The sequence below is a fragment of the Erigeron canadensis genome, chromosome 3, assembly GCF_010389155.1.
Source record: "Erigeron canadensis isolate Cc75 chromosome 3, C_canadensis_v1, whole genome shotgun sequence".
In the NCBI taxonomy this organism is placed as follows: Eukaryota; Viridiplantae; Streptophyta; class Magnoliopsida; order Asterales; family Asteraceae; genus Erigeron; species Erigeron canadensis.
Window position 1 is genome coordinate 6,295,757 of NC_057763.1, and position 18,740 is coordinate 6,314,496.

At 34.9% G+C, this 18,740-nt stretch overlaps 1 protein-coding gene across 1 annotated transcript; it reads right to left on the minus strand.

Moving 5' to 3' along the window:
• Positions 1 to 2,509: 2,509 nt before the first annotated feature.
• On the minus strand, positions 2,510 to 14,571 carry LOC122594157 (putative glucose-6-phosphate 1-epimerase). The gene is made up of 9 exons (XM_043766628.1): positions 14,476 to 14,571; positions 12,924 to 12,998; positions 12,037 to 12,093; positions 11,796 to 11,956; positions 11,534 to 11,674; positions 8,859 to 8,961; positions 8,680 to 8,782; positions 8,009 to 8,182; positions 2,510 to 3,149 (listed from the first exon to the last, which is right to left on the minus strand). Exons 1-9 carry the CDS (start codon positions 14,569 to 14,571, stop codon positions 3,109 to 3,111), a joined length of 951 nt encoding a protein of 316 aa, XP_043622563.1. The 3' UTR covers positions 2,510 to 3,108.
• Between the last annotated feature and the right edge of the window lie 4,169 nt (positions 14,572 to 18,740).

The window sequence follows — 18,740 nt, forward strand, 5'->3', positions numbered from 1 at the left end:
GTTATATAGAGGTCATGGGTAGGCTCTATGTATGACTATATATAGCCTAAAATTTTGTTGAATGAAAACTATAGTTTCCCTTTTGCATTGCAAAGTCTCAGTTCATTTATTTTCAGCAATTTTATGTCTCAGTATACATATATATTTGTGTGAAGTGTGAGTATATTTTTAGCCTGATTTCCAACATATTGGTATCAGAGCTTGGTTAGGTTCGTTTAGAAGGGTGTGTTTCATGTAAAACACATCAAGATTTGTCCGTGAAGACTGGCTGCAGCAGCAAAGACCGAAGAAAGAGACCGTTCTAGATAGAAGACCGTAAACAAGAAAGAAAGACCGTGGGGAGAGATCGAGAAAGCTGTAAATCAGCTACACATTCTGATTATCTTAAAAAAGACCGGAGAAAAACAAGTCCGAGAAAAGAAAGAGAGATGTCAAGCGATCGTAAAGAACTTGCTGTTTGTGATCAAGGTACTGTTTTACCATTTTAGTGTCCGAAGTTGACCGAGACCAACGACACTACGTGGTCTATCATGATCGAGACCGTGCTAAAAGCTTATGGCCATTGGGATGCCATAACCAAATATGAGGTTGATCAGAAGAAGAACTTTACCACGAAAGGTATAATCTATCAACCCTCCTGGAAGATGTTCTTTTGCATGTTTCCAAACACGAGAATGTGAAAGATGTGTGGGAACCAATTAAGGTTCGATACATTGGAGAAGAACGGGTGCAAAAGGCGAGGTTGCAAACCTTAAGGAACGAGTTGGAGAAGCTAAAGATGAAAGAAAATGAACCAATCAACGACTTTGCGGGTAAGATAAGTGCCATTGTCGCTAAGTTCAAAAGTCTTGGTTCGACTTTTGAAGAGGAGGTAATGGTGAGAAAGTTTCTCAATTCAGTCCCTAAGAAGTATTTGCCGATTGTTGCTCCTATGGAACAATATTCCGACCTTTCAAAAATGCCATTTGTAGAGGCTATTGGAAGGATTAAACATATAAAGAAAGGCTCCAAGGTGATGAAGAAGATCAAAGACAATTTTTGTTGGCAAGTGAACAAAGGTATGGTGAAAGTTGTGGACGTGGAATAGGTCGTGGAAGAAACAAAGAAAGAGGTGGACGAGGCCGAGGAAGAGGTCATGGTGACAAGAGTGGCATTCGTTGTTATGACAGTGGAGTGTTTGGATATTTTAGCTATGAATGCACCAAATGGAAAGGCAAGGACAAAAATGAAGCAAACTTGATTGAAGATGATAATGAGCCTTCACTTCTATGAAGTGGGTCAAGATAAAGAGGGTGAATGATGTAATTAATCTTGACATGAATAAATTGTTTTATGTTTGGTTAAATTAGAAAGTGTCATAAGTATTTTAAGTCAGTGTCTAGTGCAAGTCATAGTTGGAATCAGTAATTCTTATTTTGTTATGATTTATTAATGTTTGTCGCTGTTAGTATTGTTGGAGGTTATGTTTACCGAGTAATATGCCATAATGGAGTTATTTTCAACTTTAATAGTTATTTAGAGGTCATGGGTAAGCTCTATGTATATATATAGCCTTCACTTTTGTTGAATGAAAGTTGTAGTTTCCCTTTTGCGTTAAAAAGTCTTTCTTTATTTATTTTCAGCAATTTTATATATCAATATACAAATATATTTGTGAGGTGTGAGTATATTTTTGACCTGATTTCTACATGATATACTTAGATCTTTTTTCATATTTATCCAAATCTCTTCATAAGAAATAAGATATAAAATCCCAAATACCTTAGACACGATATATGGGATCCCTTCAAAATCTTTCCTAAACTTAGAAGATATCTTCCAAGATATAATCATCTATATAAAGGGAAGTACCCATGCGGTAACATCCAAGTCCTTCACTTGGCAAAAAACCCTCTCATTCCAGGCATAAAGCGGCTTGCTTTGCCCTCTTATCGTAGGGGAATCACTTACAAATCACTTTTAAAACCGCTATCCCCTTGGGCTATAACCTAGTGTGATTATTTTGTCAATCAACCTACCAAGTCAAAACCCAGAACTTTGTTCGTAGTGACTTAAGGAAGAAACACCACCACATAGCTGTTCCAATCGAGTTGTACGGAACCAAGCCCAGTTACACCAATTAAAAAAAGCACACAGACGCCAAACGAAAGTTCGAACCTCCTACTTGTGATAAAACTTGGATAGTGTGGTTTCTTAGTGATGTCATTAACTGGTCAAGTCTTCAACATTATTCATACCTTCACACTCTTAGACATGCAAACTTGGTTTAACAGTTTTAGTGAATGACAGTAGATAATGACGAACAATGAAATCTGAATCCTTCTTACGAAGATCACTAGCATTTAGCTTAGATGTCACCAATAATGTTCTTTAATAAGTCTAATAGACTACATTTTAATACACATCACATATTTATCTTCAGAAAATATTTATTTTTCCCGAGTTTAAAAGCAAAAATAAAACATTAAAAGCAAAATACACAATTTACTATTAAATGTGTCAACATCCAACAAATATACAGAACAAAATACATCATTTACAATTAACTTGACAGGTTTTTACAGTGTGTTGTCCTGTTCAGACTTCCATATGACAGTTTACAATACAATCTGTAAACCCCCAAGGCTGTGACCATCTAAAATATGACCATGCAACTGCCCGATAGAAAATTAAAGGATTAACAAAGCTACATATCAAATTAGACTTGACTAACAGTTGCAATCACGCACCAACACTCATACAGCTAAAAATGCAAGGATGCTCTCACCATATGTCCATGACAATAAGACACGCAAAACTGGGCCTTCGACTTGCTAATATATCAACTGGAAAGATAAAGTTACCTTTCAAAAATAGAACAAAAATCAACTAAATAGAATTAGGGTAAGCCATGGTATTCGAAAAAAAACTTAAGTTGATTAATCAACAAAGAAAGGGACCAAGCGGAATTTGATCTAATAAGCATACCTCTGTAGTAGAGGTTGAGAAATGGGCAATTTGACAGATTGGGTAATAGGTCAAATGAGTTTGGCTCAAAATGAATAACATTTTAAGAGTCAGGTTGACCTGAAACGCTTTTCTCCATTATTCAGTATATTTATAAATAACTCACATGACATGTATGATTAGTTTGGGTTGGTGTTGACCATCTAGATGGAATGTTCTTTGTCATTATGTCCTCTCCAGCTCAGAGTCAGCAATCTAAACTCTACAAATGTGAGTATAGAACTGAAGGAAGTGTAGATGAGATCTTACCTCTTAGGGACACACACATTAACAGTGCTCGAATTGAGAGAGAATAAGCAAACCTGTATTGCCGAGGTAGAATTGAAATTATAACTTATTGAGAGAGAGCTGAAACTTTTGAGCTTGGACTAGAAACGAAGTTGTAAAAAAGTTAGGAGGGAGTTGCCTCATCCCTTTACACGAGCTTTATATGGGTTCTCAATGCTAAGTAAGATTAGGCGAGGTTGGTCATCCGACCGTCAATGTATAATCATCTGTGCCTCGATGTGAAAATATGTGGCCACTTGCATGCAAACATCATATCCTGCAGAAAGAGAGACAGATTTGACAGCGATGTGATAGGCATAAGATAATTCCCATATCATTAAGAAGTGAGAAAAAATCAAACCAAACTTGATCTGGCATACCATCATTGTACCTGGCTAAGGCTGGCACAGGTCACACAAAATCGGTTAAGACACAAAGCTGTTAAGGTCAAACACGAATACGAATTGTTAACTAATCGTGTCATTTTGTCCAAATACGAACACTACACGAAAAGTAACAGGTCTTTTAACATATTTTTTTTGTAGAAGCCTTGACCAATACTTAAAAAAAACTTTAACGATACAAAAACTCTTACAAATCTTAAGTAATACATAAGATAATAATTCTTAACATTACAAAAGTTCATAGAAATCTTAACTAGTACAAATCATATATCAAATTAGATTATCAAATTCTTAGTATTTTTTATACATGTATAACCTTAACAGGTCTTAACAGGTTCTAACAGGATCTGTTAAGAAACAAACAAGACCTGTTAAGACAGGAATCCTGTTAAGCTCAAACACAAAACCTCTTAAAACCAGGTCGTGTCGTGTTAACAGGTTTCGTGTCAAAATTGTCAGCTCCATACCCGGCTCAATGCCATCAATGTTAGTAGCATTGAACTCAGGTAACAAAAGCTGATTTTCAAGTAATAATGATAGTACCTTATATCATCAATGTGGCAAACTATTGGCATATCAAAGATAATTGTTTGACATTGCTTTCAGAGAAGCTACAAGTCCCAAGGGTAGCATGGAAGCTGTAAGGGCTAGAGTCTACAGAGGTTCCAAATTTGAATCTCGTAAGGTGCAACTCCTTAGGGCCATCTACCCCTACGTAATAATCCAGAATCGTGTCGGGCTACTTTTGTCTTGCTCCATGGGTCTTGGTCTGAAGAGTCCAGGTTTACCTGCCATGTCACTAACAGTGGCTCGTGCAGGGTTTCCCCGTACCACAAAAACAAAAGCTTAAGGTAGAGTAGTGAGAAAATATGGTGTAATCTTGCAAAAAAAAAAATTCTTGTTAGGTACTCACCGATACTGTCATTGTTTTTAAGCATATACAAGAATGAAAGAGGAGCTTTTCCCTATTCACGAGAATAATTCAGCACCGTGGGTTTTTATGAAGAATAAATGCTCAAATCTAGTTTTAAGTGATTGTTATCTTTTATTGCATCACACATATGTCTTTAGACGTTCGAACCTGGATCCATCTAGTTTTTCAATAAGACACAAGGCATTTATCTGGTAGCACGTATGTCACCACTTGTAACAGTTGTTATCCATCATCTAAACTAGAATCATGCCACAAACAACAGAGTAGATAGTTAGAAGTTGACAATGATAGAGTCCCAAGAGCCACCTTGAACAACCATGTCAATACATGATCCATGTATAGTAATGCAAGGGAGTGGAGGGGTCTTACCTCTAGAGTGAAACTAATATTTAGGGTTGAATGAGAAGAAAGTGTCATGTTAAGCCCATCCATTCGATACACCATCACCACCCATCTGATAGTCAACCATGACTCTGCGAAAACATGGTACATCAATTATCTCTAATGCGTTGTGGGAAAGTGATGTGCATAACACAAGAAAAATGTACAAATGTCATTAGAAATAGAAAGTAGGGATTAGGGAAATCACTTTAAATCTAAACCTAGAGGCATAGATATAAATGCTCCTATACATGCTTTTCATATATTTCAAATAGACTATAACTAGAATCTTTTGCTTCGTAAGACATGGTTGTACATGCTCCTAATGTGATGTGATCAGTTTTCATACTATTTATGTTTGACACACAAAGATATAGGTAACGTTTTTTATAATATGTGAACTTTAAGCCATCCTAGTTGTGTCAAAATACCACTAATTTGACATCCCCACACCATTTGTTATTAGCCCTTAGTTACTGCTAAGCCAAGAATGTGGCTGGTGATTCAATAGTTTTCTAAGAAGACTCATATCAAATTCACACCAGTGATTTCATTAAAGGGTGTTTTGTACTTGATATTATCACCAACTAGAAATATATAAGAATCTAGAGCTTTAAGTTCATCCTCTTAATAATGCAATTAACACTTCTCATCTCACACTGTAATGAGAGACACTAATTTAGTGTACTTTAAACTAATAACAAACTTGTTATTTAAAATACAACCCATATAACTACGATTACCAATCACAAATATCGAGTTTATTATTACTATTAATTGACTGATAATCCTAATTTTAGCAGCATTTGATATGAGATGAATGTCTCTATCCTTACGATTCAAAAAATACAATTTGCACAAAAAATGCTGGTTGGCAACTATAACCCATCATGCATGGAAACGAGGTCAGATCAGCACCCAATAATATATTTAATGAGTTTTTACAATAAGACAGACCTTGCTGCTACCCAACTCTTAAAGAGATAGACACTGACTCCTCTACATGGTGAATATAGATACAAGCTTTGTTTGGGTAATGTCCAAGACATAGCACCCATCAAGGGTAAACAAAAGTCAGTTGTTGGAATACTTTCATTTGGATTACATATCCATTTAACCTTTCATTACAATTTACAACAGAAAATTATAAGACAATTCCAACTTCAATCAATCTCTTGAATGTATCATTAGTCTCGCTATTCAAACCAGGTGATCTACTTAAATAAAGTGTATACTTCATCTAAAACAAAGTATGTTATCTATTAGACTAGAATGTATTGTACGCTCATCAAACTACCAATAATTTATACATACTCATTAGGTTGAAAAATGGTGACCTATTATTATAGAAGTACCTGACCACTGAAGGAAATTTTCTAATATAGTGTTCAACAATGGAAGTTTTCTGTAATATATTTATACCATTGGTTTTACATCTTGTATCTGTTATTCATATCCAACATTTAACACAAACTTATGCAGTTAATATCGAAATAAGGCTGTAAATATAGCATAGGTCAAGCAGAAAACCTACTTCTCATGTAGGACATACTTGATGTACAACATCAAAATGCATTGAGATTATCAAACAACAATATGAGCAATCATTTACCATCTCTTAATGTTTTTTTTCACGATTCAAGTTTACCATTTAGATTCAGCAGTTTCTAGCCAACAGTTCTTTTGACAATTCTGTACTCAGAAAAAGTTCAACCATTTTAATCAATGTAACTGAAACTTTACACAAAAATAGGACTCACAGAAGATCTGGCACAAGCCTTTCTTACGCCACAAACCTGCAATATTAGAGAGAGTGTCATTAGGATGGCTAGATAAGAAGTCTAAAATAACAGGATAATTTAACTTCTAAAATATGCATCATTCATTATTAAACCTAAATAGCAAAATTGCATTTGGTAAAATCAGCCAAATCTGAGATTGATCTTAACATTGAAATAGAATTATAGATAATGCGAGTATATTAACTTCACAAAAAAGTACTGAAGTCGCATTATGAACTCAAACACTTAGTTCAGATCACTCGTCCAAGCCGGGATAAACCCAACCTGCCTACACCTTTTTGGTTAGCCTTCTCTTTTGTTCCAAATTTGATATCAATTAGTGAATTAGATGGTGATTATATATATGTGTTGTCCACCCAAGTGATTCAATTTTTTCCCATAAGACCATCCAAGTCTTAAAACAAGTTAAAAGTTACCGAGCTACATATATAGTTTTAGTAATGTCAGGTACTCAGATCAGTCCAGGATGATGTTGGGTGACAAAAATGACCATAAAATTACTGAAAATCCTGAAATACTACTAACGAGGAGTCAATGCGTTATAGGTTATCACCATTGTCTTTTCAATATGTCTATTCATTTCACAAATCAGTTTGCCCATTGACCAAAACCGGTATAAATGATATCAGATACAAACTCTGGTGGTATCTAATGAGGTTTCAATACCTTTGGTGGCGTTAATGAAAAAAGTTGAATACTTAGGTGGCCATCACATATGTTATCTTTACTGTATGATGACAAAAAAAAGAGAGTTAAGTTAATGAGCAAATGTTTCTAACTATAAAGATCTAACATTCTAGGTTTTAACTACTAAAATACACTTCAGGCAAAGCCAATACTCTACGTTTGACTGGTTTAATTGCTAACTTCTGGTATTCTACAGATTTGAGTAATTTGACCTGTCATTAAAAAACCCTGGCCCCAATTGTGGTTTCAAATAAAAGTTTATAATTGCCACCTCCACATATAACCAATCCTGTCTTACTCAAATCACACACTTCTGTTAATCCCAACATCAATCCCCAAAAAAGGTGGACCATGCTAGACGATATAGAAAAAGAGTATATCACTAAAACTATCAATCACTAGAAGTGGTTGAAAGTTACTGAAACACACAATTAACTAATGCTAGCACCAAAGTATTATGTGGTAACAAAACTCAGTTGAATCAGCAAGCACACCTGAACATTGATCAGCATATGTTTCTCAACTACTGCAATAGCTTGAATTAACAGCTGAAAGTTCCTGCCTTGCTATCCATTCATCACCAGGCTTCAACGTAATGGGATTTTCCATTCTTGCTGCCCCGGCACAAAGCATGTGTTTGTATTCATCATTTCCAAAATCAGCCATAGCTTTTGCCTTCTTATCCCATGGATTCCACACCACTAGCATAAGTACCAAAAAAACACAATTTTGTTACATATGCTGTAATATAATAAAATTCGCATAGAAACTCTGAGCACATCCATTTAAACTAGAAAAATCCAGAATTAGTCGAGGATAACTCGATAAGGAAATTGTTTACAAGAACAAAGGACAATTTTGTGGGAAAGATTGCCTGCAAGTCTGAGAACAATTAATTACAGTTTTGACGAGCATTAGATGAGAATAATAGAGCAACACGTAATCCACCCTCTAGATGTAAATACCTTAACGAAAGAAATGAAATAAAAACAAACTGAAGAAAGCTATAATGCTTATGGACTAGATGGTCATGCTCAGGAATATTCCACATAAAAAATATTCTTTCATTTGTCTTGTCATGAAGTTCCTATTAACACTAAAGTGTGTCAAAGGTAAATACTTTTCAAAAAACCCTGAACCTACACAAATAGAACAATCATATAGCGATAAGATCTTCAGCGGAAATGCACGATCTCACCAGCATCAGGTAGTTGGGCATCTTTCCGAATGACATATGTTCGACTCTTTTTATGATCCACTATTGCAAGCTTTGTTGGTGTACTGAGATATACCTTGTCAACCTAAGAAAACAATTGATCCTACATAAGAGGAACAACGGCAACACAATAAACATGAGAAAAGAGGTAACTGAATTGCCTCTGATTCAAAGGTTAGTGCCTCCCCATTCTCTGTATATCTTTCCCCGTTCTTCAAGTTGTCAAGGTAATTCAGTGTCTCCAATCCTTCAACCCGAATGTCACTGGAGGGATAAATAGTAAGATATTTCCTTTAATAATAGATAACCATTGATCCCACCAGTAGTTGACAACCATTGATCCAGAATAGAAAAAGAATGGAAGTGTGAACAATTTTAACCAACAGCGACGCAGGACCAAATAATTGTCTCATAATATCACTGCAGACATGAAATTCTATAACTCCAAGTTCCCATCGTCAATCGGCATGAACATTATCAGCCAGGACTTAAAACACATGTTCATACTTCCATATAATATTATAATAACTCTCCAAGAATATAGCTTTATTCTCTAAACCGATGAATGTTTTGAATTTTTCGTATTACAAGCCTGGTCTGAAACCTAAAGCTGCTACAGGAATTAGGAAGTGGAACAAGTTTTCTAGCGGTATCTACACAAAAGTAAGGTATTGCTGAAAGTACAGTTCAAAGTATGATATAAAGAAAGAGATCTAATTCTTTGGCCTGGGAGAGAGAACGCATAGCAATTACCATGTGCTACAGGAAAACTTAATATTTGTACTGATGGTACTTTTGATTCCTCGTGTCAAGAGATCGCACACTGAGAAATTTATCTTTAGAGCAACTTAAACAGACTAAAAATTTAAAAGACGTTGCTAGTTTTTCAATATTAATATCCTATATAACCGACTAAGGATTTATACTTTCCACAGAGCTTAAAACCTTTATATTGTTAAGTTGTGTAATTAGATTAGCCATAATACAAAAGCACAGCTCCTAAATAAATATAACTAATTACAATGGGAGATTAATACACATGATAGAATGGAAAAATGGCAGCAGGATGGCAGTTTGAAGTGCTCATTCTGTCAAGAAGTTGCTGATAGTCATGCTCATCTTTTTTTTCAATGTCAGTTTGCTATGAAAATATGGGAATGTACCAATCTGGAGGATTGTATTCAGGAGATTGTTGATAAGATCATAAGAGAGTGCAGAAAAGCATTAGTGTGATAGTAAATAAACTAGTACTGGCTGCTTCTGTGTACTATATTTGGCAGGAAAGGAATTCAAGGCTTTTCAGAAAGGAACAAAGGAGAGAGGAGGAAGTATGTAGCATAATTAAAGATGTTGTTAGGTTCAAGCTGCTTGCTTTGAAAGTATAGAATTCTAAAATGTGATAAAAGTGGCTACAAATTGGAAGCTTGTTTGGAGGTCAAATGCTTTGTTTGCCAGTTAAAATTGAAGACTGGAAGTATGTTTCTGTATCTAGAATGTGGTGATTCTGAACTAGTGTGTGCGAAAGGGAATAGAGAGTGGTGCAAGATGACAATTCTTGGTCCTTTTCTAACACTAGTATGTTGGTTTCTGGTATTTTTCTGATTTGGTTTTGTATCTGGGTATATTTGTGAGGAGTAAGTAGAATTGGATTGTATTAGATTTTGAAGGTAGAATAGTCCAGGGTCAAGTCCAGTGTACTTGTATTTGCTTGTAAATAATTTTGTTGATAATACAAATTCACCTTTAAAGTTAAAAAAAAAACTAATTACAATTATATTGAACTATATAAAGGAAACTAAGGCTGCAAACACACTGAGCTTTTATCTAGTAACTCGATCTTGAGCTACTCAAGTTCATTCCCTTGAGTTTTTATCTAGTTCAGGAACAAGTCCAAGCTTAAAAATGAAGCTCGGAATAGATACCAAGTCAAGCTTGAGCTGATAAGGGTTGACTCAAGCCAAACGTAATATGTTTTTATATATATAGGGCGAGTTATTTTAAGAACATATATATGTGTGTGTGTGTGTATGTGTGTGTGTGTGTATGCGTGATTTGGAATTATTTAAATGATTACATGAATGGATATTATTATTGTTAGACTTCTATGTAAATTTTGACTTATGGTTAAAACATTAGTTTTAACTTTCATAAATGTTTTAATTATTAGAAATTCTGAATTACCACTAACGAGGAGTCAATGTAGCATCACACTCATAACAGATGAATCATTGGAATGTAACCTTACAGGTTTGGTCTGAAGCTTAAAACTGATCATAGCCATAGGAAGTTAAATAACTTTACACCAATATTTGGATATGCTTTACAAAATCCAGCTTATAAAGATGTTTCCTAGAGATTATTTTACAAGAATAAGGTGTTGATGAAATGATGAAAAGTATGTAAGAACAAAAACTAAACACATGTAGGAAGCACAGTTTGACTTTGAATTACTAAACATTACAAAGAGGTTTTTTAGTGAAAGATAATGTGGTTTATCAATGGGCATGCAGCCAAGGTAGCGGCAGTAAACTGGTGATAAGTTCCCATGAATCATTGACAATTCATCACAATAGATAATCCGGACTCAATTTGCCACGATAATAGCATGAGCTTATTTATGAAATTTAAATGTTGGAAGACATTTCGTATGTACAGATTCTGTCCAGACAATAGTTTAGCACAAGACTCTTATCATCTTATGAAGAAATTTCAAAATTTTATCTTGCTGGTAAAAAATTCCTAGCACAAATGAATCATTAACGATAACATTGATACTTTTAACCAAATACACCAAGTCTGTCATAGATATCAAGTAAAATATGAAAGACCAACTTACCTGATATCTGAAACAGAAAAATAGGCTGGATATCCACATGTGAACTTGAATGGCCTTCCATCAGAGTTTGTATTTTTGATCCGAGATGTCAACACTAATTCTCCTCCACGCCTTAGGGCAACCCTCAGTCGATACTCAAACCTACAAATTACATCAGAGGTTGGAATCTAAGCAGCAAGAATACATACAAATTGGCTAAGTGAATAGACAATCCATGAGAAAGTAAAAGCTTGAAAAACATAACATAAAAACATCTAACAACCTGTGACGGCGTAAGCGCAAATATTCCTGTTCAGTGGGCTTCAGTACCAAATCAACAAACACACCAGTGGCAACATCAGCTGGAGAAGAGGCATTAGTGTCCATATCCCATGTACTGTTTGCAGCAGATACATGTGCTCCAGGAGTATCTTTATCCGGGGACTGCATCAAAGAAGGTATCCATGACTGTAACAAAATTCAATTAACAGTGAAGGAAACAGCAAAGAGATAGAGACACATACAAGAGAAAAGCGTATTGAAATACCCCCATGTATTTCCTTTGGAGGATCAAAGATTGCCTGCAAAAACACAAACATTTCAGGATTATTGATGAAGTTAGCAAGATAGAAAAGAGTCATTCGCATTGTATATTAAAACAAACAGAGGAATATAATGCTCCCAATTTCAAAAAACATAATACTGCATATTAATGGAAGGAAACTATTGGATGTCTAAGCAGAAGCATAACAACAGAAGCATATAATGTCATTCACATTGTATATTAAAACCAACAGAGGAATATAACCCTCCCAATTTCAAAAAACATAATACTGCAAATTAATGAAGGAAACTATTGGATGTCTAAGCAGAAGCATAACAACAGAGGCATACAATGTCATTCACATTGTATATTAAAACCAACAGAGAAACATACCCCTCCCAATTTCAAATAATACTGCATATGAAGGAAACTATTAGATGTCTAAGCAGAAGCATAACAAGGATAAACAGAAATTATTTCTGTGTCACCAAGATGCACAAGATTTTAGAGGCTGTTTAACCTTCCACCATTCCACATAATCATAGAGAGGATAAGTTTACCAGAACACAGCCAGGAAAGGCACTATATGTCTATATCTATATCCTATGCATTCTTAGGCTCTCTAGTATTAAAGTCCTACATGCAAAGCTGCTAACAAGTAGTTTCCCATAACACACATAATTGCTATCAACCACTGAGACTTGGATATTCTTTGCACATTACAAATCTATGAAACCAAAATGTAAAGCTTTGTACTACAAATTCTTTCTACAAATGCTAAGTGCCAAAAAAAAACCTAATATAGATACTGATAGGCGTATCAAATTGAAGCATTCATCATAACTGGAATTTATGAATAGGCGGTACCTTGCTACTGACAAACAGAATCTCTTTTCCTTCCTCATTTTTCAAAGATGTCACGTGAGCTCCATACAGATATACCTGCAAATACAGAAGGTTAAAGGCCATAAAAGATGCATAAGCACATTACTGGAAAGCTTTAACCCAACTAATTTACACAACCATAATTTCAATCCTTTACATGCCTTTATATTACCGGAAGAATGAAACAAAACAGATAGTCATATCGAAGTCACCGCACATGTATAATGTAGTATTTAATTCTTAACTCTTATAACCTATCATCAATTATACATTTATACCTTACATATTTAATAAATCCATCTATTAATCTGTGAATAATGTCAATATAATCAGGGCTTCTATGATTTAAATGTAAAATGGTCACTCGACTGCTACCTCTGTACAACACTTTTTAGATCACCAATTCACGTTAGCATAAATATCTGACATTCAATTATTATGAAAAAAAGTGGATATAATATTCTATTTATCCGTTCTGTTTAAGGATTCAAGAGACATCAGAACAGTCCATTGTATTTTCCAAACAAACCATCTATAACACTGCTGAAAGTTGAATCAAATATATTCCTCCATGTATACATACAAAAACACTACAAATTTGACTAATGTACTTATCAATAAACATATAACAGTCTATTATTAGATGTCAAAAAAGCCTAAAAGAAGTACTAGTTACTAAATGCCGGAAAGATGTTCTAATTCTTCAGCAGCCAATTAAAATTAAAACAAATCATACATATTGAATTAAATAAGTGGTTAACTGGTTATACATCTTCAATTCAACTAGCAACTCCGATAATGGCAAACAAATACGATTATTACATTAAGGTTACAGTATCATCTTACATGCATACCGCAGCACGAAACACTACCTTCTAAAATTACAGTTCGAGGAACAGATTTCAGATCAAACTTATATTTCACAAAAATCCTCCGATGAATTCAAACAATGTTTCAACACATTCCGATTGCAGATAGCGGCAAATCTAACTTATAACATAGTTTACGGTTCCGTAATCTAGATCAAGCAAACTATGATTATATCGAATCAATTAGCAATCTGCTGAATTAGATTCCACCAACAAGTACACTATAATACAGTAAATGTTCATAAATCCATCCGATACAGTCATACAGAAATAAATGTCTATAAATTCATGAGCCGCTACAAACCTAACCTAAATAAAAAAAAAAAAGAACAGTTTAGTGATCTAGATTAGTGGCAATGTGAATAAATCGAATCAATTAGACCTAAATTTCACCAATAATTGAAGTATATATCTGTATGACTGTATCTATATATATACTTTACATATATTGAGATATTGATATATACCTCCGCAGAGCTGCCGTCAGTTTGACGGATATGTGTGTATATATATATATATATATAGAGAGAGAGAGAGATTAGTGACAGTATGAATATATCGAATCAATTAGACCTAAATTTCACCAATAATTGAAGTATATATGTGTATCTATCTATCTATCTATCTAAGTATATATATATATAGATTATAGTGAAGGTATCTACCTCTGCAGAGCTGCCGTCAGTTTGACGGAGAATGAGTTTAGGAAGGTCATTGATGCCTGTAGTGACTTCAAGAGGTTGGTAGCTGGAAGTTGACATCGCTATCTCTAATCTGTATCTATCTATCTATATCACTCACCTATTACTACTCTGTAATGTAATCTACCTCCGGAACTCTGGATATGCTTACACAATATTGTGTGTATAACTCACACACTCACATTGAATAAGTGTGTTTGTGTGGAGAGAGAGAGTGAAAGATTGAGTGAAATGCGTAGGGCGTGAGTTTTCCCCCAAATATAAAAAGATGGTTTTCTCCCGCCTATTCGCCCAAGGCATCTCCAATCTAAATGAGGGCACTTTGAGCATTTAAAAAAACGGAGTAATTCGTTTTTAAAATGTAAACGAAGCCTAGCTCTTCCATTGGTCTTTGGGTTCCACTTTTAGAAATGACAAGTTTGTGGGTTTTTTCCATGAATCATCTGTAATGGCTTATGGTTTATATCTCGTAATCTAAAGTACGTGCAGGGCTTCAACATTATTTGATGAGGTATTCTCCGATGTTGGATACCGACTAATTATTAAAAAAAGTTCGCTTTTAAAAATGAGAAAATTTTTATTATTTATTCCTAAATCTCTTCCCCACCTCTTGCTTACATGTCATCTTTTCTTACTCCAAGAATTACCTCAAAACTTTTTATTCTATTTTATTTTAACCAAAAACTAAAATAATAACTATTGTTTAAATAAAATTTAAATATTACCATTAAAATAATTCTATTGTTTAAATAAATATAATAATACGAAATTTTGGGTATAGGGGTTAATTGGAAAGTTTGGATAATATACAAGGTCAAAACATAAAAAAATAAAAAAATAAAAAAATTCTTCTTTCTTGACTTCCCTACACACAATATATAAACGATATATCGGCCGAGATAACCGAGATTTACAACCATATATGTATATATATACATATAGGAGAGAGATCAAATAAGAAGGTGTCTTAGGGAGAGAAGGGAGAAAAGGTCTTATGAACCAATCAGAACGTGACATGTGGATTTAAAAAAAAAACGCGGTGACATTTTTGTAAATAAATCAAACTTTTGTCAGTCTGGTTCTGGATCAACCTGAGTCTTGGTCAGCTTGGGTTATAATCAAATTGGTTTGTCAGCTTGGTTGGGTAAGCTTGGTCGGCTTGGTTGGTTAGTTTGGGTTCTGGGTCAGCTTGGGTTCGGATCAGCTTGGTTAGTCAGCTTGATTGGGTCAAATTGGTCAGCCTGGGTTATAGGTCAACTTGGTCAGCTTGGAATCTGGGTCAGGTTGGGATCTACATTTGTGTAGATTATGTGCAGTTTTGTGTCAAGCTGACCCAACCTGACCCAGACCCCAAGCTGACCCAACCCAACCCCAAGCTGATCCAAAACCCATTATTTACATTTGTGTAGATTAATCTACATTTGTGTAGATTGTGTCAAACTGACCTAACCCAATCTGACCCAACCTGAACCAGACCCCAAGCTGACCCAACCCAACCCCAAGCTGACCCAAGCTGACCCAAAACCCATAATCTACATTTGTGTATATTGTGTCAACCTGACCCAACCCAAGCTAACTAAGCTGACCCAACTTGACCCAGACCCCAAGCTGACCCAAGCTGACCCCAAGATGACCCAACCTGACCCCAAGCTGACCCAACCCCAAGCTAACCCAACCTGACCACAAGCTGACCCAATCAGACCCTGACCCCAATTTGACCAAACCGATCATGCTGACCAACCAAGCTAATCAGAACCCAAGCTGACCCAAACCTAACGCAAGCTGACCCAACCCAGAACCTAAGTTGACCCAAAACCCATAATCTACATTTGTGTAGATTATGTGTAAATTGTGTCAAGCTGACCCAACCTGAACAAACCCCAATCTGACCCAATCTGACCCAGACCCAAGCTGACCAAATTGATTATGCTGACCAACCAAGCTGACCCAGACCCAAGCTGACCAACCAAGCTGATCAGAACCCAAGCTGACCCAGACCTAAGCTGATCGGAACCCAGGCTGATCACTTCAGAAAAGTTTGATTTATTTACCAAAATGCCACCGCGCATTTTTTTCATTTTGACACATGTCGCGTTCTGATTGGTTCATAGGACCTTCTCTCCCTTCTCTCCTTAAAACACTTTTTTCCAAGATCTCTACCCTATACATATATATATGTGTGTATATATATATGTATAATACACACACACACATATGGGGGTAGGATAAATTGAGTCCAGGTCTTAATTTAAGTCCAAAGGGTCCATGTAACTTACACATATGTAAGTTATGCGTAAGTCGTGGTGGCGGTGGTCGTCGTCGCCGGAAGATCATGGTGATGGTCGGAAATCATGGTCGTGGTCAGAGATGATGGTGGTTGTATAACTTACACATGTGTAAGTCGTGGTGGTGGTGGTCGCCGTAACCGGAGGATCATGGTGGTGGGAGGAGATGGTTGGGATTTGAGGGGAGGGAAGAAAATTAATGGACCCTTTGAACTCAAATTAAGACCTAGACTCAATTTATCTTTTTATAATATGTATGTATGTATATATATATATATTCATAAAGAGTATAGCAGATTATTTTATATAAAAAAACGAAAATACGTAGCTTTCTCTCTCCCTGGCCCCACTCTCCTTCGTCCATCTTGTTCTTATTTAGGAATGGATTGCTTTTCGACGAGAAGGAAACGGGTGGTAGCACTAATGCCTCAAGGACGAGGCTAAAGACGACCTCGTCGATAACTTACTATGAGCGGCCTTAGAAGGGTTTATGTAAACATTTTCCATACTTTATCCAACCTTCTCATATACCATCAAAGAAAAGGTACTATTGTTGTTTTTCTTATATATATGAATTGAGATATGTTACTTGTACTATGCTTCGGGAGACATTTATGTATATGATAGCATATAAAATTAAAATAATCTTTCAGACATTTATTGTGTGTGATAATATGGAAAATTTATAACATGTTTTGAGAATCATTTTATACATCATTTAAATGTCATGAAGATTACAAAAATGCTAGTGATATGTCATCGAATTGTAGCTGTCATACAACATAAAATTGGAAGAAAACGGTTAAAAAACCCAAAAATTACAATATAATACGTAATATTTAAAGCCCCAAAACAGTATATTCGAGTTTATATATTCTTTAAAAACATGTATACAAAAAAGGTAAATAACATGAACTACATATATGTAAAACTCAAACTTTATAGATATGTAAGTTTATTGATAGAGGATGGTTATCATTATAAAAGAAATAATCAAAAAAATAAAATGAATACATAACCAAAAGATAACAGATAAAAAAAAAGGCACAAGTAAAGAAAAGCAAAAATAAATTAAAAAACTAAAAAAACAAATAAATAAATGTTGGCACGAAAATCATTTCACGCAACACTTTGTTGCAAGTCGGGCATATTATAAGTATACTTTATCAAGTTATAAGTAATGTTTGATGATAGTTATAAAAAAGTAACATAAGTCAATCTCTCAATTTACAAACTCAAATAGCATGTGTCGATTGTTAAGACATGTTAGAAAAAAGGATCTAACTCGATCATTGTAAAAGAAAATGACCTCATTTGCAGCAGTTTCCGTTATTCCCGTTAAACATTCGAACGGAACTTAACGGTCATTAGCTCCCAAAATCCAAGATTATGTATATAGTAATATCTAACTTCATTTTTTAATTTTAGAAAATGTCAAAATATAATAATTAGGAACATGGACGGTATTGCATGTGGGGTAAAAGGGACAATTGCACACCCTTCTCTTTCACCCGACTCCATTTCAGCTGCGAAAAAGTCCTCTTTACGTCTCTCTTTCAATATGTCTGAATAGCTTGAACTGTTGTGAATAGATGGTCGTGGTGTTCCCAGCGAAGGTACTAAGGCCTGCACATATTGAAGACAAACTTGAACAACACCATTCACTCTTACAAAACACCATTATTCTTTACCTACTAGGTCGATAAATCCAAATTTTGCTGGAATTAACAAAACATCTCTGTTTGGATTAACAATGGCTATCTGTTAAGTTTATTGACATTTAGATAAATCAAGTTAAACTTGTGAAAATTAAATAAGTCTTTATATATGTCTAACTTGTTTTAATTAATTGGAGAATAGAGTTAAAGTACTAAAGTCGTAGACAAAGCAATTATAAATCATTGTTAACTCATCTATTGCTTTTTGACAGTTATTTGGTCTTGG

Coding starts and splice junctions, on each gene's coding strand:
- LOC122594157 (XM_043766628.1), bottom strand. CDS start 14,571: ATGTCAACTTCCAGCTACCAACCTCTTGAAGTCACTACAGGCATCAAT. Junction 11,675..11,795: donor TTGCGCTTACGCCGTCACAG/GTTGTTAGATGT, acceptor TGTAATTTGTAG/GTTTGAGTATCGACTGAGGG. Junction 8,783..8,858: donor CACTAACCTTTGAATCAGAG/GCAATTCAGTTA, acceptor TTGTTTTCTTAG/GTTGACAAGGTATATCTCAG.